This window comes from Penicillium diatomitis, assembly GCF_028827545.1.
Source record: "Penicillium diatomitis strain IBT 30728 chromosome Unknown utg000010l_segment0_segment0, whole genome shotgun sequence".
Lineage (NCBI taxonomy): Eukaryota > Fungi > Ascomycota > Eurotiomycetes > Eurotiales > Aspergillaceae > Penicillium > Penicillium diatomitis.
Window position 1 is genome coordinate 1,817,546 of NW_026623182.1, and position 22,022 is coordinate 1,839,567.

The 22,022-nt window shown below is 51.4% G+C and overlaps 8 protein-coding genes across 8 annotated transcripts; 5 read left to right on the plus strand and 3 right to left on the minus strand.

The window, feature by feature from the left end:
* Window positions 1-216: 216 nt before the first annotated feature.
* N7539_007618 (putative proline utilization protein PrnX-like) lies at window positions 217-1,686 on the plus strand (the record flags this gene model as incomplete). Its single annotated transcript, XM_056937219.1, has 1 exon — window positions 217-1,686. The coding sequence occupies one exon, from the start codon at window positions 217-219 to the stop codon at window positions 1,684-1,686; it is 1,470 nt and encodes a 489-aa protein (XP_056788018.1).
* An 897-nt stretch (window positions 1,687-2,583) lies between these two features.
* Window positions 2,584-4,297, plus strand: N7539_007619 (GNAT family N-acetyltransferase; the record flags this gene model as incomplete). Its single annotated transcript, XM_056937220.1, has 2 exons — window positions 2,584-4,085; window positions 4,180-4,297. The coding sequence occupies 2 exons, from the start codon at window positions 2,584-2,586 to the stop codon at window positions 4,295-4,297; spliced, it is 1,620 nt and encodes a 539-aa protein (XP_056788019.1).
* A 547-nt stretch (window positions 4,298-4,844) lies between these two features.
* Window positions 4,845-5,708, minus strand: erg2 (C-8 sterol isomerase ERG2; the record flags this gene model as incomplete). Its single annotated transcript, XM_056937221.1, has 2 exons — window positions 4,845-5,209; window positions 5,363-5,708. The coding sequence occupies 2 exons, from the start codon at window positions 5,706-5,708 to the stop codon at window positions 4,845-4,847; spliced, it is 711 nt and encodes a 236-aa protein (XP_056788020.1).
* Window positions 5,709-6,584: 876 nt separating this feature from the next.
* N7539_007621 (uncharacterized protein) lies at window positions 6,585-7,598 on the plus strand (the record flags this gene model as incomplete). The annotated part of the gene is made up of 2 exons (XM_056937222.1): window positions 6,585-6,788; window positions 6,867-7,598. 2 exons carry the CDS (start codon window positions 6,585-6,587, stop codon window positions 7,596-7,598), a joined length of 936 nt encoding a protein of 311 aa, XP_056788021.1.
* Window positions 7,599-10,571: 2,973 nt separating this feature from the next.
* On the plus strand, window positions 10,572-11,394 carry xgeA (putative endoglucanase; the record flags this gene model as incomplete). The annotated part of the gene is made up of 2 exons (XM_056937223.1): window positions 10,572-10,924; window positions 10,995-11,394. The coding sequence occupies 2 exons, from the start codon at window positions 10,572-10,574 to the stop codon at window positions 11,392-11,394; spliced, it is 753 nt and encodes a 250-aa protein (XP_056788022.1).
* Window positions 11,395-15,300: 3,906 nt separating this feature from the next.
* N7539_007623 (uncharacterized protein) lies at window positions 15,301-16,434 on the minus strand (the record flags this gene model as incomplete). The annotated part of the gene is made up of 4 exons (XM_056937224.1): window positions 15,301-15,348; window positions 15,667-15,768; window positions 16,155-16,168; window positions 16,314-16,434. 4 exons carry the CDS (start codon window positions 16,432-16,434, stop codon window positions 15,301-15,303), a joined length of 285 nt encoding a protein of 94 aa, XP_056788023.1.
* Window positions 16,435-18,057: 1,623 nt separating this feature from the next.
* On the plus strand, window positions 18,058-19,381 carry N7539_007624 (cyclin family protein; the record flags this gene model as incomplete). The annotated part of the gene is made up of 2 exons (XM_056937225.1): window positions 18,058-18,725; window positions 18,784-19,381. The coding sequence occupies 2 exons, from the start codon at window positions 18,058-18,060 to the stop codon at window positions 19,379-19,381; spliced, it is 1,266 nt and encodes a 421-aa protein (XP_056788024.1).
* Window positions 19,382-21,391: 2,010 nt separating this feature from the next.
* On the minus strand, window positions 21,392-21,863 carry N7539_007625 (uncharacterized protein; the record flags this gene model as incomplete). The annotated part of the gene is made up of 2 exons (XM_056937226.1): window positions 21,392-21,462; window positions 21,737-21,863. 2 exons carry the CDS (start codon window positions 21,861-21,863, stop codon window positions 21,392-21,394), a joined length of 198 nt encoding a protein of 65 aa, XP_056788025.1.
* Between the last annotated feature and the right edge of the window lie 159 nt (window positions 21,864-22,022).

Below are 22,022 nucleotides of genomic sequence, written 5' to 3' on the forward strand. Positions count from 1 at the left end.
CACCCTCGTCCCTATCTTTCTGTCCGACTTCCGTGCTAGCGCTTGATTACCACCTCCTACGACGGTGCCGCGGACCGCAGCGTCCAAGATACCCCCCAGCACTGATTCGTCGCGCGACCTCTTCGCATCGTGTCTGGCACGTCTATCAATCCCATCTTCGCTTCCTTCCCTCCACCCGTTCTTCTCCCTCATTCACCAGTCCGGGATTCATTCGCCATGCCACTCACAATCATTTCCCAAACCCAACTCCGGCAGCTACTGCTTTCCCTCAACCGTGACGAGGTGGTCGAGCTGCAACAGAACCTTTCGGAAGCCCTCCGGGAATATTCCACGGGCTCCCAAGAGCAGGGTTGCTCAGCCACATACCAGCCGCGACGAACGGCCATCACTCGCTCGAATGGATGCACGACTATCTTCATGCCGGCGACGACTGGCACCACGCTTGGCATCAAGATGATCTCTTTGCAGGATGGTGCGGGGCCGGGATGTGTCATTGAACGAGAAGGGCTCGATCAAGCGAAAAGCGGCTCGGTCTCGTCTCGCTCCCACCGTGGCTCGGTCCGGGATTCGGTGGCCTCGCTATCGTCCGACACGAGTGAGCTATCGCTCGGCTCGTCCGTGGATGACGATGGCTCTATCGACACCTCGGCTACCACGACCACGACCACGACCACGACGAGCAGCACAAAGGAGGATAGTATCGCAGATGTCGTCCTCCCCAGTGGGTGCGTGAATCAAAAACGAGTGGTGGACTCCCCCTCCGCGACTCTCGGGGCCTGGCCGGGTGCTGGAGCACGCGACACCACTCCGCGAGGCAGTATCACCCTGCTGGACGCAGAGTCCCTGCCGTTCGGACTGATCAATGCATATGAGCTGACAGCCTTTCGGACCGCATTGGCCTCGCTCATGCTGTTCAACAAGCGCAAGAAGGTCAAGACGCTGTTGGTGTTCGGGGCGGGCACTCAAGCGTACTGGCACATTCGTCTGGCGTTGATCTTGCGTGGGGACGAGATCCGTCGGGTGTATATCGTCAACCGGTCCTTTGAACGAGCGGCGGAATTGCTTCGCGATATCTACCTGCCCGAGAATACGGCATGGCGCCGGGATGTGAAATTCTCCGCCGTCAGTACCGACTTTGGCGAGTATTCCCGGATTCTCAAAGCCCAAGTCCGCAAGGCCGATGCTATCTTTTGCTGTACGCCTTCCACGAACCCTCTCTTCCCCGCGGATCACCTGACTTCTCGCGAGGGACGTCAAAAGGGTCGCTATATCTGCGCCGTGGGGTCCTACAAGAGCACGATGGCCGAGATTCACCCCGACATCCTCCGCGACGAAGTGACCGTGACTCCACCCCACCGTCACTTCCACAAACACACCAAACGCAGCGGTGTGGTGGTCGTCGATAGTCTGGACGCTTCTCTCCGCGAGGCGGGTGAAATCACCCAGGCGGAGATCAAGCCACACCAGGTGGTGGAACTGGGTGAGCTGATGATGGTCCGCCACGCCACCCAAAATGCAGGCGAGGGGGCCCATCTTGACGATACCAAGAGTCTGCGTGAATGGATCGAGCGTGGCAATCTCATCTACAAGAGCGTCGGGCTCGGCTTGATGGATTTGGTGACTGGGGGCGACCTTGTCCGTCTGGCGCGTGCACGAGGAGTCGGCACCACCGTGGAGGACTTTTGATCGAGACTCTCGGAGATTGTAGTATTTGTATTCTTCCCTATCCTTTGGTTACTATTATACCCTTTCCTCTCTGTTTCTGTTTCTGTTTCTGTTTCTGTGTTTTTTTTTTTTCTTTTCTTTTTCCTTGTTTTGTATTTTTGTTTCGCTCCACGTGACATCTACATCTGCTGTTTCTATCTTGGTTCTGAGGGCGGATGTATAGGTTTGTTGTTCTTGGGTAGTCACCTGGCTCTACGTGGATTGGCTTGTATCTCCTACCTTGCATGCTTCAGCCCAATTTGCGCGCTGGCACGAGATAATTAGACTGTACATCTGCGTCGACTCGCGGTTCGCGAATAATACGAATTACCAAAGCAGTGCCCGTTCTGAGTGACACTTGGAAGATCCTGGGACCACCAAGACATCAATGCACAAAAGTACCCGACTGACCGATCAACTGATCCTGGTAAGAGTGGCATGATGTCCTGCCCCGCGACCGTCAGCCGACTGCAGAGCCCAACCTCGTGTAGCGTCGCACTGGAGAGAGAGAGAGAAGGCATCCGAGATCTCCGCGCAACCCCCCCCCCCCTCCCGTCGTGGTCGACCCCACTCGCGCACACAACGATACAACTCCACTGCGTCATCGGCGGAGGTGCGACGCAGAATTTCCTCTGCGACTGTTGTGCCTCATTACCATCCCCAATATTCTTTCCACACTTGGCCAAGGGGAACCTCTGTACCTCTGAGTGTCCAGTCGTCGTATGTACGGCTGTGCTTGTCTGCAGCGGAGATTACCATTCGAACGACTCGGCGTTGGCACTCTTCCCCGCGTAGGTTAGGCGAGGAACTTCTGTCGGGCTTTCTTTTCTTGTGAGGCCAACCGTCTTGGTACTCGTGGTGCGCATTCACGAGGCCATCATGCGCAACAACACCTGCCATTTACCAAATGGCCTCTCGTTTACGGTGACCCCGGTCTTTGGCGGAGTCACCTTCAAATCGAACGATACGCTGTCTCACAGCTCCAATGCGACATTTCCTCCCGGATGGACCATCATCATTCAGACCGAGAAAGAAGGCCATAGATCTCCTGCGATTGCGGAAGAGCGAGGAAGGACAGGACCTGACAATGGCCGGCCTCCATCCAGCGGCAGCGACGACAGCAACGTCCAGCGATTCACGACGCCGACCCTGAACCGGGACAGTCTCTATATTTCCTACATCGTCAACCCCCCGTCGAGCGATTTCAAACCGACGATATCGCCTACTCGTCAAATTGCAATGATGCTGTGGGCGACAATGTGGTGGTACTTTCACGAGCCGGAGCCCGACCTGCATCTGGAGACGGCCGCGTCGCAATCGACGCCAGTCTCCGGACGACCCCAGGGCGAATGGCGCGTGAATATCAGGAGAGAAGGGATCTTTAAAGGTCGAAATCTGCTGCAGAAGCTGGAGCGCATGGGTCTCATCGCCAGCGAAGACTCCTCCGTGGGCCTTCAACCCATGGAAACTCGGGACTCGAGCGCGTGGACGAATATGTTTGTGAGCCGACGCAGCTTCTGGCAGATTGATCCACGCATGTATCTCTTCACTCTCACACCTCGTGGCTCCCCTCCCTCACCTTCTTTGACTCCCTACCAATCCCGACATGGATCCCCCGCGCGAGAAAGCCTCGGCGGCCCGTTGCCGGCAGAGGTCTCGTTCCACACGACCAACATCGGCACGTTCACGTCCGTTGGACCTTTCACGTCGGCCAGTCACCTGCCCACGTATTATCCCCCGGCGCCCACGCAGTATACATTTACTCGGGGCGTGCGGCATCCGGTACGACCGAAACCCCCACACCAAGGGGAAGTCTTCTATGTGCGTCACGTCCCGAGCGTGGACCAGTACCTTTCTTTCCGCGTGCCATTCTTGCCCATGAGCAAGACTTCGACTACGGGGTCCAAGGACACTGCTGCTCCCAGCAGTCGTCCCTCTACCCCAACCGCCACCGTCAGCTCCGGGGTGACCAGTATCGAGCAGCATCTGTGCTCGAAGGCACCCTCGGATCTGGACATGCTCCACCGATGGATGAATGATCCACGCGTAGAAGCCATGTGGAAGGAAGGTGGTGCACGGGAGGTCCAAGAGCAATTCTTGCTGAAGAATCTTACCAGCCGGCACAGTTTCCCCGTCATTGGCTGCTGGGACGGACGTCCATTCGGGTATTTTGAGATCTACTGGGTCAAGGAAGACCCGCTAGGTCGGTTGTTGGACCGAGTCGAGAACTACGACCGTGGTATTCACCTGCTTGTTGGAGAGCAGGAGTTCCGTGGATCTCATCGGGTGGCGATCTGGTTGAGTGCCTTGGTGCATCATTGCTTCTTGTCTGATATGCGGACGGAGACGGTATATCTGGAGCCGCGGGTGGACAATGTCAAGTAAGTGGCCACCCCCAATTTTGTTTTTTTTTTTTTTCTTCTTGCCGGTCCTGTGGGCACTGGGGGAATGACCTGCTTACACAAGAATGACTAGGATCATCAAATACCTCCAGGACGCAGGATTCTACAAGGAGGGAGAAGTCAACTTCCCGCACAAGCGATCCGCCGTGATGAAGATCAAGCGAGAGTTCTGGGAGGCTCCAGCTTTGTGAGAAGTTGAAAACAGTATCCGGTAGTAAATTTGCTGTCAGCGATAACGCTCAGTCATGGAATGGTATTAGCAGAGACTTCCGGAGAGGCAATGTTCATGAGAGCCATGTGAAACGATTGGACGCATTGCGATTTCCTATTCCTCGAGTCTTGATACGACGTTCAAATTCATTCGTTTCCCCGGCGTGGAAAATGGTCTAGATTTGCAATATTCCAGCAGAATTCTTCTTCGTCTTCCACTCGGGCGGGGATGCTTTATCTTTGGATGTCCCCGTGCAATCGAGTGAATCGTCACATAATCATACATTGACCTTTCTCTGTGTCTTTATGCGAGTTCTCTATCCCACGACCACTTTGCACCCGGACATGAATCATAGACATTACAAGATATACAATCTCCAACCCGGCTCCGACCCGAGGTCTCGCCCTTGTTTACTTTTCAACAAATCTCATACAAACCCGAGTTCAGTGCACCCCACGAGATACCCCTGATACATCATACAGCAGCACCCTTGCATTCTCCCTCTCCCCAACTCCAATCACCACCCTCTATAACTTCATCTGCAACAGATTGCCCACCATCTCCCTGGCCGTAATCCGGGTGGTCGCCCACAACGTCGGGAAATCCAACGTACTCGTAAAGGTATCCGCATACCCAAAGAACAACATGGGAGGGATCCAGCCACGCGCGTACTCGAGCGCGAAACACGAGCTGTCCATCTTATACTGCTTGACTTGGCCGCGGACCAGGTGGTGGACGGTACCGGCTGGGTAGCGCTCGGGAGCGAAGTCGCCGGGGGTGTAGGCCAGTTGTTCGCCCTGGAGGATGTTGAAGTAGTCGTCGGCGGTGTGGCGACCGGTGTGGCCTTCGGTGCCGATGGTGGTGCCGAAGATGATGAGGTATTCGGTGATGCCTGGGGTTGATTTGTGGGTGGTGAGTGGAATTGCCCGTCGTGGGAGGGGAAATAAGGGGGAAGGGAAGGGAATGGAAGAAGATGGGGAGCTCTTGCTCTGGTTGAGTCTTTCTTCATAGCAGGACAATAAACATCAAAGAGGTGTCTACTCACTAGCATGAATCACATACATGGCGCCCATGGCGCCACCGGCGTTGTTGAAAACCCATTCCTCCTCGGTACTCAGGTACTTCTCGCCGACCTTGTCCTGCAGCTCCGCAACGATAAAGTCGACAATGGAGCGCGTGTCCTCGCCATGAGCCTTGATGGCGCGTTGCGACAGATCGTGCAGATGCTCCGGATCAAAGATGTAGAATTGATGGAGACGCGCATCGAGGAAGCTGTACAGGGCCGAGAACAGGGCCAGAAAGACGGCCAGGAGGCTCAAATTGCGCAGCGAGAAGCATCGGCAGCCGCAGCCTGAAGCGGCTTTTTTGTTGGAGGATGATTTCGAGGGCATCGTGAGGGGGGAGATGGCCGATGGAGGAGGAGGAGTAGGGAAGAAGGAAAACTTACAGCTCGTGTACCGAAACAAAAAAAAAAAGTCCCATCTCAACCAGATCTTTTCTCGAGATCCATGAATTTCCCCCCTGGGACTCCACTCCCCGCATAAGCCGCCCAAACATCACCTCCAACTTGAATCGTGATTCGCGCAGCATCTAATTGTGGGGAATCCCCCTGCTTCCCGTCGCGATCACTTTGGATTGTTTGGACTCGCTCAACACGCCATCTCGGATCGACCGAGTCCGACCGACTTCAACAGCAGAGACTTATACGACTGCCTCGGCATTTGCACCTGTGCCATGGACTTCTTCAACGCAAAGCTACACTGTAGCTTTGTCCAAAGCTTTTGTCGAGGTCTTTGTGTTGGAGATGGTCGGCAGGTCTCTCTCTCTCTCTCTACCTACATGCGCACAATGTCTGTGCAGGAGGGAGTTGGACCAGGTGAGAGTCATCCAATGTACTTGCAGTCGAGGATTGACATGCATCAACTAGATTCAAGGTGAGTACGTAGACCTCGGTCACGAGACTGTCATTTGCTCGATAATGTGAAGGCTGGAGAATGATCAACCTTTGGAGTATATGCACCTATATACACACAACTCGTTTCTTAGGTATTCTACCCGACGCAAGTCAGCACCTTTGTACCCGCCTAATGCATCTGACCGCCTGCTCTGGACTGACGTCACATGAAAGTAGTCATGTTCCTGTCGCAACATTTCTACTTTAGCCTTAGTCCTCTATCAATAGTCAATCTCGCTTCTCTAGCTCTGCCTAACCCCGGTTTCCTCAACCATCCTATTCTCCCCCCTTCCCCCCCCCCAATTCAGCCAATATGCTATCCCTATCCCCATCAACAGTATCCTCCTCCTCCCTGGATACGAAGGACGCCGAGTCGGCGAAGACTATCGGTAGTCCCGAGTCACTCTCACCGGTCGAGGCAGCGAGGGACTGTAATTCGCACCTGCCATTCGAAATCCCGGGTGCTGTGGTGTTGTCTGCCCCCTCTATTTCTACACTTCGACAAACTGCGAACGACGTCTATCATCAAATTAACTCCGACGCGTCTTACTCGAACCAGTTTATTATCGTGTTAAACCTATCCTGACAAGTACAGGAGCTTATCGGTGGAGATCGAAATCCTCTTGAGGTTCCCTATAGATTAACTCTCGATACACAGCACCAGCAAGGGGTTATTCGAATAATACCCTCAAAAGCTCATGAGCGCGTAACACAGTCATTTTCAAATAAACTCGTGCTAAAATTATTCGAAATAGGAATTAATTCAGACGATTATACTATGAACTCGGCCGCCCGGTACTACGGAAATTCATGCGAGAAAGAAGCCGACGAGTCTCTCACTCCGTTAGGAAATCCTTCTGAAGGAAATCCTTCTGAAGATAACGACTGGCCTTCGCTCGTTATTGAAACTGGTCTTTCTGAATCAGAGGCACAACTACGAACTGATGCATACTGGTGGTTCTCAAATTCCGGCTACCAAGTCAATATGGTTATACTCTTTCATATCCAGAGATCCCCCGAGCGCAGAGTCACCTTAAAACTCTACCACCTCAGACCTACCAGAATCACACGTGGACTACAGGCAGAGATCGAGCACTCTCTGCTATTTAATCATACGACTCCTCAAACAGTCTCCTCAATAGCGCTACGACCTCACTTAGCAGCCAAAGAGATTATCATTACCTCAAGAAGTGTTGAGAATGCTCCACTAGAGCTAGAGTTCGAATCCGTCATGCGCCGCCCGCCCGCCCCAAACACGAACGAAAGAAATATTATATTCACTGCTGAGGATCTTGCTACGTGCTGCCGCTACGCCATTCATCCTTAGCTACGTACTGCCGCTACGCCATTCCAATAGCTTGAGCATGTGATATCTCAAGAAATGCTCCACTGAGGACCTTGTTATATGCTACCGCCCTATCTTTTACCGCCCTATCTTTCCGGAAGCCCAAGCATTATCACTTCATGTATTATTAGGAATTTGAATTCAAAGCTTGCTTTTTGACAGATATCCACGTGGTAGTTTATTTGATTAGGTTCAGGACTCCGTGGCAAAACACTGGCAAATCGACGGCCAAAAACAGTCTCACTTGCGGCCGTCTCTTACAGCTTACTTGTCGCCTGCTACTTTAATTGAGTAGTTAAACACTATACTTGAGCGTGTTGTACGCCAGTTAGGAAAAGCTTTAGAAGGACTCATAAGCTTTTATTCAAACTGTCTGCGTGGTTTCAAGGATCTCAAGAGCTGGAGGGGGAAAAGAGAAAGAAGAAGAAGAAGCTACAGTACATCCCAGGTTTTTGAGTGGTGCGCGTGGTTAACGGTATCTCCCCTCCGATACTGATTTCTTCTGCAGAAGAAACCCAAGTCCGTAGTCCTCTCATGTTCTCAACAGAGCGGTCAGATTTTTAGTGTGAAACGGTTGAAAATTTTCTAATTTGAATTGTGATAAGTGAGACAAAGATAAGTAGGTTAGGATTACACTCATCTGTGACGCCTGCAGGCTCACATCTTCTTGGGGTCCAAACTGAGAGATGGGATGTTTGGAGTGTTTGGGAGGATTGGCAGGTTTGCAGGCTGCTGGGTGAGAGATAACCCACGCCTGAGCGTTTCTTCCGTTCTCCTTTTTTCTCTTCCTTAGTTTTGGAATTCTTCGTTTCTCGCCAGCCCTCTTTCTCTCGTAGATTGGAGGATTGTGTCATCCGTGACATCATCTTACTCGGTTAAATATTTTGCCTCATTTAGTATGTTAGGTCAATTTCTAAGGGTGTAAAAAATAGAGTACCTTTATACTACTCACCTGTTACCTTCCTGGAAAGATGCTCGGTCAGCAACCTTAGCACCTCTCAAGTCTGCTCTGTAGCAACTCGTCCGTGGATCAGGGCGCGATGGTCAGTTCTCTCTTTCAAAAGCGAATGACAATGTGAATCTTGAGGTGAGTGGCCTTGTTGAGAAACAGAAGAGACCGCGTGAAAAAGTGATGCTCCTGGTCGTACAAGAGTCATAGAGGACCGCGACTCAGATGGAGACGGTGTTAAAAGACGAAGGACCGCGAACAAGTCAACGAAGTCCATAGTATTCAATGTCTTGATTTCATGCTCTATCACCGTCTAGAGGCGCTAGTCAGTAGAAGACTGCTGCTGCAGAGCTTGTAGCCGTGCTCTCCACACAGGCTGCTGTCCATAGAGGTTTTTTTCTCGATGAAGTCATGATTCGGCGGAGAAGAACTCGACTCATGCATGTTGTGAAGGACTCGACTCATGCATGTTGTGACGGTGTCGCCCGCGAATGACTGGATCGAGCCGCTTATACAAGGTTGTCGACAACCTCAACGTTCGTAGTGGGCGTTGCTTCCCGGATAGGCATTTTTCCGACCTGCACGGAGTCTGAATAGACTATGAGGTCTCATTGGCGAGGGTCTCGCAAGGCGACAGTCGACTTTCTTTGGGAAGGCAAACCTCTTGTCAAAAGAGGAGAAAGATAGACTGGCGAAATAGTAAGTAACTAAGTACTAAGCACTACGTAAAAGTGATATCCGAGGTGATCGATCATGGCGGACGAACTGAATCTCCACCAAGAGGTACGGTGGTGCAGTAGTACACCAAGAACTGGGGGTAGAGAAGCGAGCTCTCTATCCTCAGACTTTGTAGATGAGGCAGCTCATACATGGCATCAATCCTTTCTTTTCTGTAAGAATAGCTCCATTTATGCGTCATGTCAGTTGTGACTGCCTAACTACTACTGTCAGCAGTAGTTGATTATCTACCGTCACTATCTCCAGCTGGTAATCGAGATCCACTCCTCACTCGCCTTGGATCAAGGCCTTTGTTTCATCGTCTCCGTGTTTTCTCCGACGAAAACAAACTCACCCTTCGACGGAAGTTCTAATTTCCGCCCTGAGCCATCAATTGACACAAAGCTCCACCTTGAGAATTTCCCGATTCAGCCATCTCCGTCACCCCCATCGAGGACGGAGGCGTGAACGGCGGACAATTTAGTGGAGTCCAAGACGGGCTTTTTTTAGATTTGGCTTTGGCACCAACAAGGTTTCAAACTTTCGACACTTAGCTTGACGATTATCTTTTCCCTTTGTACTTGAGCGGGGACGTCTTGATGGATGTTGCCTGTTCGGTGGCCACTTAGCTGGTCTGCCTACCCACCTGTTATGCTATGCTTTGGCCTAGCACGGACTACTAGTCGTGGAACGTCTTAGTCAATTCGAACACGTTTCGCCCTATCATCTTCCATCTATAAACAGCGGGGGTAATAGAAACGGAGATTCTTCATCATGATCAACCACGAGGCTGCGAAGTGTCAAGCCTCTGTGGTGGGGAACAGCGACGATGCTGCAGCACTTGGTGAGTAGTATGAGTTGAATTCCTGAAGACGTTTGCCTCCACAGTGGAGCTTGAGCCCTGGAGCCTTTGAGCGTTGAGACAAGAAAGAAAGTGTGGTGCTAGTGACTGACTGCTGTTGGCTCATCTATACGAGATCATCTATTCCAAAGGATCCTTGCTCATAAGTTGATACCCGCACAAGGTCTACACTTTGGAAGCATTATCCACTTCGGTCATTGTTCCCAATAAACGACCAACCCCCGAGGGCAACCGACTAGGAGTGCCAGATGAACCGTACGCTACGTTCGTGAAGCGATATATAAGAATGAAGACCATCGCCCGTCATTCCAGACAGCCTGCTCTATAACTTCCATCGCTCAAGGTTCATCGTATCCAACTCGCTTGCCCACCACTGCCAATCCCTCCAGTCTACTCTCTGATCTTTGACAACTCCCCATCTCCCACCATGAAGACCTTCACTCCTTTGTCTCTCCTCACCGTGGCCCTGGCTGGTCTCGGTGACGCCGCTGCTGTTTCCACCAACACCTTGACCCGTCGCTCCGACTTTTGCGATCAATGGGGTTCCGTCACCAAGGGCAACTACATCGTCTACAACAACCTCTGGGGTCAGAGTGCCGATCCCTCGGGCCATCAGTGCACCGGCGTCGACTCCCTCAACGGCAACACCATCGCCTGGCACACCTCTTTCGGCTGGACCGGTGCCAAATACTCGGTCAAGAGCTTTGCCAACATTGCGCTCAAGTTTACCGCCAAAACTTTGAAGGATGTCAAGAGCATCAACTCGACCTGGAAATGGAGGTAAGCCTGGCATGTGATTCTCGCACGCATAAGATAATTGATCCTGACACGGTGTGCGCTCCGTGCACAGCTACTCCAACACCAACATCGTAGCCGACGTCTCGTACGACATGTTCCTCAAATCCAACCCCTCCGCCAGCTCCAGTGAATACGAGATCATGGTCTGGCTGGCGGCTCTGGACGGTGCCGGTCCCATCTCCTCCACGGGCGCCCCTATCGCCACCACCACCATCAACGGTGTCACGTGGAAACTGTACAAGGGTCCCAATGGCTCCATGACGGTGTACAGCTTCGTTGCCGAGTCCACTGTCACCGATTTCTCGGGGGATCTGAAAAAGTTCTTCACCTATCTGATTGATCAGCAGGGTCTGAACTCGAACCTGTATCTGGTTGATGTTCAGGCGGGGACTGAGCCATTTACCGGTAGTGCCAAGTTGACCACCACTGCTTACTCGGCTGTTGTCGCATAAGTGATGAACTAGTTGAGATCTGAGGCGGATAAGAGGGTCGAAATATCTTTTCCTTTCGGCCGCAGCTTGATCCGGTACATCTTTTGGAAGCCCCAGATAGTGGGAGAGTCTTGAAAAAATTCAAACCATTCTCAATCCATTTGAGCAGGTGATATCATATCGTTCGCAGCAGATATCGGAAAGAAAGCCTTCCACAGCTGTACATGCGGAGCAGGAACCACGCCCGTGGCCAGTCTGGACGTCAGACGTGCGAAGCATGTGCAGAATCTTCAACCCAAGACACATCGGATTTTGATTACACCTTTGAGTCCGAAAGATCAAGCACCATGTAGAAGGCTTGGGTGAGATGGTACTAGCAGTGTGCCAGTGTCTACGACAGTACAACAGTATGTAGTATGTACTATGTAGTAGTACCTGTACTGGTGGTGGCGTCGAATCCAAATGAAGTCGAGACTAGTCCTTTAATAGCCGCCTAGCCTAAGCTAGTAGGACTGTAGTGGCTTGGAGACCGGTAGAGAGGAAAAGACTACCTTATCACTGTAGACTGTGCAGTGTGTACGATGCAGTACCATGGAAGCTCCCATAAGTTATAACCGCCCAGCTTGAATGGTGGCATTGGTGAATCAGACGGCTCTTCACCACCTCCTGTCCCTGAAACACGGGCGCGTTTCAGATTTCAGGTACCTCCGCCGTTTCCGATTAGCGGCTTTTCAGCCTTAGGTTGGTCGGGCACTTGATGGAACTTGGAAGCTTGGAAGGTAAGGTAGGTGCCTGGTAGTAGGCTTACATAAGTGACATTGGCTCGCTGGACGTGATGTAAAATTGTTGACAAATTTCGCGCATTTCTAATGTCTGTGGTTGTCTCGCTAGACAGGTACCTATTGGAATGGTGTATGATTAGACCATCGCATCGTAGTTTTCGAATGCTCAAATTATATAATTAGCAGCTTCACGGCCACCTATAGATGCAGGCGGGATTCTTAGGGCGCGTGGAAACAGGCAGCGAGCGCCGGGCAGATCTTCCGTAGATATATTTATCACGTCGAGCCGCGAGTGTATGTATTTGGGGCTTGAACGAGCTCAGGCTCAGGATTACCACCTGATGGAGGTATCCACCTAGCATGGCAGATTACAGGGAACAGACTGTCTGTGAGGTGATTTAGATTGTCCTCCTCTAAGCGCTATGTTGGCGACAAGTAAAGGTAGCGGACGTCTGGAAGCTGAATTGGAGTAATTGAATCAAAAAGAATATGACCGGAGACGCCCGTCGGGTAAAGGTTCCCGACTGCTCAGGAAGTGAGCCGTGAAGTTCGAACAGGGGAATAATAGCGGGCGCTTAATGAGTGGGACCACTCGAGGTACATTCGCTAATACTTCAAGTGTGGTGTTGAGGAAGTCACTACTGCTGAAGCAAATCCAGCTCGCAAGAGCCTGAGGGGCGGCAGCAGCTTGGAACTGAACTATAGCACATAGTGGCCCTGACTTAGGCGCTTACTACTGTACGCCGACGGTTGACGTAGTTTCGGAGCCTAAACGGGAATAATGGAGGCACGTATCTTCCATCTCTGTTCTAGACTGTTTACTGTAACTTACTACTACTTAGTACTAACATGGGAACCAGTAGTACGAAAACCTCGATCCGAATGCCCAAAATAACTTCTACCGGGCGTGTAGATCTCTTCTTTGCTTTTTTTTTTGGCTTTTTTTATTTCTTTCTTCACTCGAAAATGCCGGCGTGGATGCAGGTCTTCAATCGGTCGGGACGGTCACTGCCTGCATCATTCTAGTGAAGAGTCTAGAAGGATGATGGTAGTGTCGTCCTGAGGATGCTTTCAACCACACGGGCGCTGGATGTCGGAAGATGTAGTTACGGGTTGCTAGAGCAAGTCTGTGCGATAGATGTGTTAGGTAGATACCTTAACAATTTGGATGGAATGACTATGGCAGGTACGAGCAGATTACGTTCAAGGATCATGAATTCTTCCCAGCTCCTGGATTTTCAAAGGACAGACCAGATATAGTCCTCGACTCCTCGTACGTTGAAGTCTGATACCCCTCTACGCCAGGAGTCCGGGAACACTCGAATGGCCCAGAATGATGCTACCGTGTTGCCAGGCTTTTCTCATATGAACAAGTCAACCCCATCCAAGGACTATCCTCACACCTAGAAAGGTGCACAACTGCACATCTATTCAAGCAGCCTTCCAAGGTCGCTAGGAGCTTTCTCCCCTTCCATGACCCTTCATGCTTGAATCCCTCTCCCCGCTCCGCCCGTCCCTCCCTCGTTTCTGATCTATCCAAACACTTACTCGATCGACTCCCCACCGCGCGACCATCGAAAATGACTCGGGCAAAGGACAGGTCAACCATGGGCCGTGACCGTGGCTCGGGCGTCTGACGGAGCATGCTTTGGTGCACCGTGATCCGGGATATGCGTGTGACAGGGGTCACTTGGCGTGGCGAGTTTGGAGATATGGACCTGTGAGGAGTCAGGACTGAGGACTCATTCGCCGTACTGCAGTACCTGCGGAGCTATCAGCCACCACTGCAGCTCATGCGACTGGCTAGCAATGGGCATTTGGGGTGAGTGGCGGGTTGACTGGTCGATTGGGTGGCTGTGCGTGAGTGGACCTGAGATGCTAGGGCAGTAGTAGACTAGCAGTCGTAGATCAGTAGCAGTGCAAACTGCAAAGAGTAGAAGCGCGATGACCCAGGTGATTCACTCGTATTCACTCCGAAAGACAAGCGAGTTATCGGTAGGCATCGTCAACTGTTTCCATTTCCCTGTGTAGAAACTGCACACTAGTAGACTGAAGACAGCTAGATATGACTGAGTCTGTGTGTATAATGGATTGCTCGGTGAGAAAAGAAAGAGGTAGCGTAGACTCTTACAGTAGCATAAGGACTTACCGAGGACCATCCGCGAGGAGGAGAGACCAGCTGAATGCTGTGTCACATTGGTCGCATGAACCTTGTCGTCTGAGTTACAGGAGAACACCATGACCACGAATCTCCGCAGCTGTCACGAGCAGAGGCGAGACAGAGTTAGGTTGTGAGAAGCAGAGTCCTACACTGAGACCAATACCGAACCGCCCTCACTTCCCTTTTGATCCAATCATGACTGTGCCAAGGGTCCCCTCCTTGAATAGTTCAGCTTGACCAGTCACTGTACATTCAGTTATTCACTGCGGTTAGTGTAAAGTCTAAGTGAATGGGAAGTGGAACGTACCATAGGTCTACTTCTGCTATCCTCCTCCCCCGCGTCTCAGATCAGAAGAATGTGAGACGGTCGCGAGTTTCATGCGCGTTTCCCCATTGCCAGGCACGCACGATGAGGATAGCGCGAGTCGCAAGAAGATTCAGTTGATCTTGCTTGCTCGCCATTATCTGTGCCTCTGTGCCTCTGTGCCTCTGTGCCTCTGTGCCTCTGTTTATCATCTCAAGGAGCAGGCTTCGAGAGAGGAGCGCCAGTCACTTCGCCAGCTGGGACACCACTAGAGCTACTTGGTAGGTACATTAGGTACTGGTAGATACCCGCGGGTGAATAGGTACCTCAGAGGTGCTACAATCAACAATGGGGAACACGTCCTTCTTCAGTACGCAATTCATGATCATCAGATCAACGAGTCGAGTTCTCCACTGCGGATATGAGGTGGGGATTCTCCTCGGAGCGCCGATCGATGATTTTCTCGAGCATGCACTTGGCCACCGAGAGGACTTGTGAGAGCACGGTGCACACTTGCACAGAGGACCAAGCACAGCGCATTTGACGGACCAGGATGAAGATTCAGGGCGAAATAAAGATTTTGGAAAAGATCCTTCACTTTTCCTATTTTCTGCACTGTGGATCATTGGGAACGAGTGAATGACGCCAGTCGAGTTGACGATCGAGTCCTGAGCTAGAAGTTAGTTGTAGTATGGTTTGTGAATGCTCATTTGGGCCGGCGGAAACGGCTACAAGCGCCGACTCAGATCTTATTTTAGATCCATCTTCACGCTTTGAATGGGTAATTTAAGTCGTATTCATGAAGATCACTGTGGTGGAATGAGAAAATAGACAGTGAGACACTCTTTTCTCATAAGTGTCTTTGGTTCATTTGCCGTATACAGCTCATTTGCGCTCGAGGGAGAAACAGGGAAACGCAACATTATTATTGGGACACAGTCAACCCGATCATTAAACTCCTGTAAGTCCTGACACGCGATTGAAAACCTGCGGGCCGCGGATGCAATATTGCAAGAGGTGCATGAATCAAGGGATAGTATTAGTACCAAGTTTGGAAGGTCTCGCAGTACTGTCAGTGTCCAGTAGTAGTAGTAGTAGTAGTAGTAGTAGTAGTAGTAGTAGTAGTAGTAGTAGTAAGCCACCAGGACCTGTGTTTAGCAGGTGGACAACGTCAAGTACTCAAGACTCTCATTTAGTGGGCTACAGGGCTGTGCCTTGCAGTACCTGCTACCTGGTTCCCTAGGAGTTCCCTAGGAGTTCCCATCCTCTCTGCACTCCTGACCTGGAATGAGTCCCAAAGTAGTACTGTACTACTAGAAACTCATACTCTCCCGAATGATTCCCCGGAAGGGAGATTTTAGCTTTTGTCGTGATTCACATGGCCGGGCCAGGCGACATGGCATTCTCGACCATTTGGCGAATGGTCGCTCATCCATCGAATGAAGTGCAGGTGGGCTGGTCGAGTCATTTGGATCGCTCACTGCTACTAGCCTCCTGCTAGTACCTTACTACTTACAGGCCATGATCAACTTACGGGACTCCATAGGGCTTACAAGAATTCCAAAACCTTCAACTCGGTTGTACAAATCATAATCGACTACTCCAGTATATACCGACGACGTCCGCCCAACCTCCACTAATCATCAGGCATGGCGTCAGAAAGGTTGGGGGGTTCGCCTCCATGCAGTCATACATCGAATCATGCGTCTCGCTCCAGAAAGAGGCCGGACAGCGTCAAGATGTCCGACAACGAGTGTAGCATTCGTCGCGATCCAGAGTCCATGCATTGGATAGCATCCACGCTTGCCAAGCATGTGGGTTTGGTTCCTTTTTCACCCACTCAGTAACGAGCGACGGACGAGCTCTCCAGACATTCCAACGCGCGCCGCCAACGGTCAGTGAGCAAATCAGGGTCATGGCAACCCTGTCTGGTGGTTAACCCTGACAGCGCGCCCCCCAGCTCCGCCGCTCGTCTCAGGTTTTTCGCGCGCGTACCAAAAAGACGAGTAGAAAGCTATGGAGCAATACTGCAGTATTATGTAGTACTAGACTACTACTGCCTAAATGGAAATTTCAGTAAAATCCCCCCCCCCCCAAAAATCACCAAAAAGAAAAAGAAAAGGAACATCTTCGAGTATCTCAGATCCTCCTATGCAGGGCCATCTGCGCTTGTCTGTGACCTCTTTTCGCGCCCCTTCATAATACCTCACTAGCTACTCGTATCCTTCTCCCCTCTAGCCACATACTTTCTCGATAGTTCCCAACCATCTCTCTCTTTCTCTCGGTCCCTGTCGCCCTCTGACGCCCCTCCATACTATCCTGTCCACTCCTTCAACCTTGCAGCAGTCATCCCCAAATTATCCGAGTAATTGCGCCCTTTACCAGCCGCCCGGCGCATAGCATACCGGCGACCAACCTGCACCAACGGGTCATTATATCTACTGGGAGCATTTCCCCCTCCATCTGATTTGGGCCACTTGGATTCTTCACGGGACTCATCCACATGCTCAACATCGTCACCTTCCACTCTCTCTTTTGTCAATCAATTAAGAACGGTCCACCGGATGAAACCCACTGCCCCTCTCCATTCTAATTCCACTGCTTCATAAGATCGTCTCGTTCCCTCCTCCCCGGATCAAAGCCTCCGGCCGCTCTCTTTCTGTCTCTGTCTCTCACTGTTGCCGTGACAAGGACACATCCATCTACCGGGCGTCGATTTGTCTCTCCGCAAAAGAAAAAGGATCTTCGGTTCCAAGGCAGAAAGGACCGACGACATCGCTACTCCACCATTCACTCCAACTTGACACACACCCCTCCCATTCAATAGTCCAGTGTTCATAGACATTGTTCGATCTATTGCCTCCGGCTCACTCGACTGTCTCACGGATTAAATTCTCCGGGTCGGCAGGTCTCAGGCACGCTGCACTCCTCCCCAGTTAGGGCTATCGGGCATCGATAAGAAAGGGTTGACACGACAACCTCAGCTATCCTTACCGCACATTCCTTCCACCGTCGGGTACTACTTGACGACCACATCCTGCTGGCCAGGACATTCCAAGAGCATTGTCATTTCTCAGCCTGTCTTGTTGAACTTTGTTGGAGACGTGTGTGGTCTTCAGTCCCTTCATCTGCTTCGATCACTATCTTTCTTGTTTCGTTAAATCTGCTTTGGTGCCTCTTCTATTGCATTGTTCCATTCATCCTCATCGCCGAGAAACCCATCCCAAGGTCTGCCAAGACCAGGTATACAAACATCTCGATAACAAAGCCTTTGTCCCCACTCGTTGATCCCAAGTATCAACATTCAACGCATTGTCCACTTTCAGGCTCCTGGTGCACTCGGATTATACATAATAGAGGTGTCACAACCACGACTTCTCTCACTCTCTTCTCATTCGCCTCTGCATCCTTCACCTCATTGAGCCTCCACATCGACCATGAATTTCAATAGTGCAATGCCTACCCCATTGGCCTTCACCAAGGCCGCCCTGGATGAGTTCGTCACCCATCGGGTCTCTCGAGAGATGGTCACCTACCTGGCCCAGCAAGCATCGCAGGTCATCCGATGCGAAGCTCACGTCAACAACACACTTAGTCAACACGGCCAACCTACGCCGCCATCGACCCCTCCCATGGACACGGCCGACTCTTTGCCGCCGCTGCCATCGATTGAAGCCTTTATTGCCTCGCTTGTTGCTCGTTCACAAGTGCAAGTGCCGACCCTCATGAGTTCCTTGGTGTACCTCGGCCGCCTTCGTGCGCGTCTGCCTCCGGTGGCCAAGGGCATGCGATGCACTGTCCATCGCATCTTCCTGGCGTCGCTCATCCTGGCCTCCAAGAACCTCAACGACTCTAGCCCCAAGAACAAGCACTGGGCTCGGTACACCGCCGTCAAGGGGTTTGGTGGATTTGGCTTTTCCCTTCCCGAAGTCAACCTGATGGAGCGCCAACTGCTCTTCCTCTTGGACTGGGAGACTCGTGTCACCGAACAGGACCTCTTCACCTTCCTGGAGCCCTTCTTGGCGCCCATTCGCCACCGTCTCGAGCAGGAATATGAGCAAGAGAGAAAGGCTGAAGAAGAGCTTCAATGGCGACAACACCAGCGGTATGTGATCACTTACTCCCTGGGCATGACTTCCGTCCAATACTGACTCCTCGAATAGTCGCCGGATGGTGAACCCCGCCGAGCTTCTGGTAGGCCGCGTGCGACGCCATAAGATGGAGGCCCGTGTGGATCCTCGTCGCAACGCTGAAAGCATGGGAATGCGCCGCCTCCCTAGTCACATGTCCTGCCCGTCCATGCTCAGCACACAGCATTCGTCCCACTCGGTCGCTGACCTGGAGCGATACGTTCCTTACACTCGACACCGTCTGTCGCCCAGTCGATCCGGTCGATCGATCTCGCCTCCCTCCGTTCGAGATGTGCCGGGCCTTTCTCACGCCGAGACCCTCAACTCCATCAGCTCTCGGTCTTCCAGCATCGCTCCCAGCTCCCGTGGCACCCCCACTAGTGTCAGCACCTGCTCCTCCCAGGGCAATGACGACTTGATTGTGGTCAACGACACCTATCGGAGCCCATCCGCTTCCTCACTGACGTACAGCTTCGTGAACGTCGAGTCCAAGCCCTACGTGCCCACTCGCCAGGCCAGCAAGAAATTGAAGGTCTCCAGCCACGGCCACGGTGGGGGATTTGTCGCACGCTTCCTTGCCTCTGCAACAGGCTCCTACATGGGAAGTCGCATTGGACGGCCCCATGCGTGATTGAGCTGGTCTCGACTCACTTCTGGCTCCTCGCTTTACCTTGCTACTAATCTAATCGTCCAATTCTATCCTCCTTTTGCGCCACGTTGATCTTTCTCATCACAAGTGATCTTCCCATGATCATGGGCTTTCAAGCCTCTTCTTTTCTATTTCCTTTGTCTCTTCAACATATACCTACAATCGTTTTTTCTATTGTTCCTTGCCAACAAAAGAGCATCTCTTCCAAACTTTTCGCTTGTGACATGTCCTCTCCATATGATACACACCTCTTGAACTTGTATCGCCCATGACCTATTTTTTTTTCTGATTCCTCTCTATTTGGGGTCTCTGGCGATTTCTCTTTTTTGCATCTTCTCCACGGCTGGAGTCATCATTGAACTTCCTACTCTCTTTAACTTGCATTTGGCCTCTGTCCCCCTGAGATAGAGAACCATCCGCATCGGTGTTTCTAATTACGACCAAATGTTCTTCTCTGGTCCATCGTTGGGGGGTTGGTCTGGAGTCCTATTGCTCTTTTCTCTGCATCCGAGGCCGACGGCGCATATCGGGGTGATCATGTGGGATCTATAGACGGATGCACCTGGTTCTTTTTGTGAATGTACTTGTTCATTATGGATGCACAATTTACCGGTCGCGAAATGCTCATCGTTTCAAACAAAATTACATTTAATGACCTGACTCTTGACCCGACCTCAATGATGTGGAATTCTAGTTGTGGGTCTCCTCCGCTATACTGAGCTTCCAGCCTTCTCTATCGAGTTGTACATCACTTTCCCTGCTTATGGTGTCCACTGTCTACGAGCCCAAATCGAGGGACCCCTGAACTTGATCTTCCAACTATTGATTCCCACACCACCCGTCCCTTGCATGGAAATGCAATCTCCTGCACAACGGCCCGCTACTGCATGCTCGTGGAAAACACTGCCCCGGTGGGAAGTAATCAAAGTACAGTACTACGAGCCTACGAGGCCCCCGAGACACGGAAGGGGCGAGAGAGAAAGAGAGAGAGAGAGAGAGAGAGAGAGAGAGAGAGAGAGAGAGTATGCTCATGAGACATGATTAGTCTCCCACGCAGGGTCAAATAGACAATTTGACACTTTCCTTGCAACTATCCCCCATGTGGATATCATGGTCGTTGGTCTGGGCGCAGGTATTTGTGATACGGGTTCAGCGTCCTAGGAGGTTATGTCTCGCTTTTGAGTCCTGTGTCCGTCATGGCTGACCGCGGATGTGCGGTCTATTAGTATTGAATTGGAAACAGGCTGAGGTCGTTGAGAGCGAGTCGCTTCGTCACGTTGCGGGTAGCACTGGTCTCCCGAAGGAATTGTTCTCTGGTAATCAAGCTAGTGTTGACGGATAGAATGAATATCAGCCCATTTGTTGTGGGCTGCGTCAGCAAGTGGGTGTTCTTCCAGAGTTGTAATAGAGGAGTTGGTATGACAGGCTTCAGCTCTGTAGGCGTAGCACCAGCACTAACAATCAATCGTGAATGGACTGTCCCGGATGCTTCCACATTGCTGATGCGAGCTAGGCCTGATCAAGGCTAGTTCTAAGAGAGGCCCCTTAGGCCCCTTTGGGGTTGGCCAGTTGGCCAGCATTTTCCCCTTTTTCCCCGGCCCCGCCGGTGGTGCCCGTAGTGGAGACGATTGCCGATGAACCGACACTGGCCACTTGACTTTATCGGGAAGAAGCTTCTTGTTGATGTTGAAAATGGGGAGAGTAGTACTTGATGGGGAGAGCTGAGACGGTTTGGTTTTTCTTGTTGCTTGACAAACAGTTGTCTCCAATGATCTCTACCGCGGTTCTTTATCTAAAGACTTCTTGGAACCCCCCCCCCCCCCCCCCCCCCAGTCAAAGAACGGTTTGATGAATGGGCTTTTTCCTGCCTGACACAATGCTGGATAGATGGAGAGAGAACATTGTCCACTTAGTACTGTATACAGTAGTGCATGGCCCAGTAAGGTACACTTGACTTGACAACATAGTGGATTGTCAGCGTCTTATCACGAGTCAATGGCTTTCTTCCAGGTTTGCCCGTCGTTCCTGTTGATTCTCGTAGCTATCCATACCCTGCGCATTCTCTGCAAAAACTCCATTCAGAGACTTTGGACCAGAACATTTCTTACTCTTCCCGTCATTGTCTTTAGCAAATCTCGCGATTCTTACGGAGAATGAGATCCGTAAAGTGTTTATGTTGAAGCCATACGACAAAGAAGACCATAAGAATGATCCGAAAAAAGCACGGATCCGGCGACGTCTGCATTGACCTTGATACCGGAGCCAGTGTTTGATTCCTCTGATCCACGGAGACTCATACATCCAGTTAATGAGCCATGAATATCTCACGATACATACCCTGCACCTCATTAGGAATAGAGAGGGAAGAACGAGAGCCCAGAACCCCTTGGTTCAATTCCATAAAGACATCGTAGAGTCGCAAGCCACTAGGACAGATTTCATGCGAGTTTCCAATCAAGATCATCGCGTACTCGATTTCCGCCTGCGAGATGTAAACAAAGAGAGTATGTCCGGATACAGCGCACCGATGTGTCTTTACGCCCCTGTAAGTCAAAAAGAACAAAATGTTCAACCACCGGTGGCCGAGAATGGGAAAAGTCGCCGGTGAAGTATGCTTCTCTGC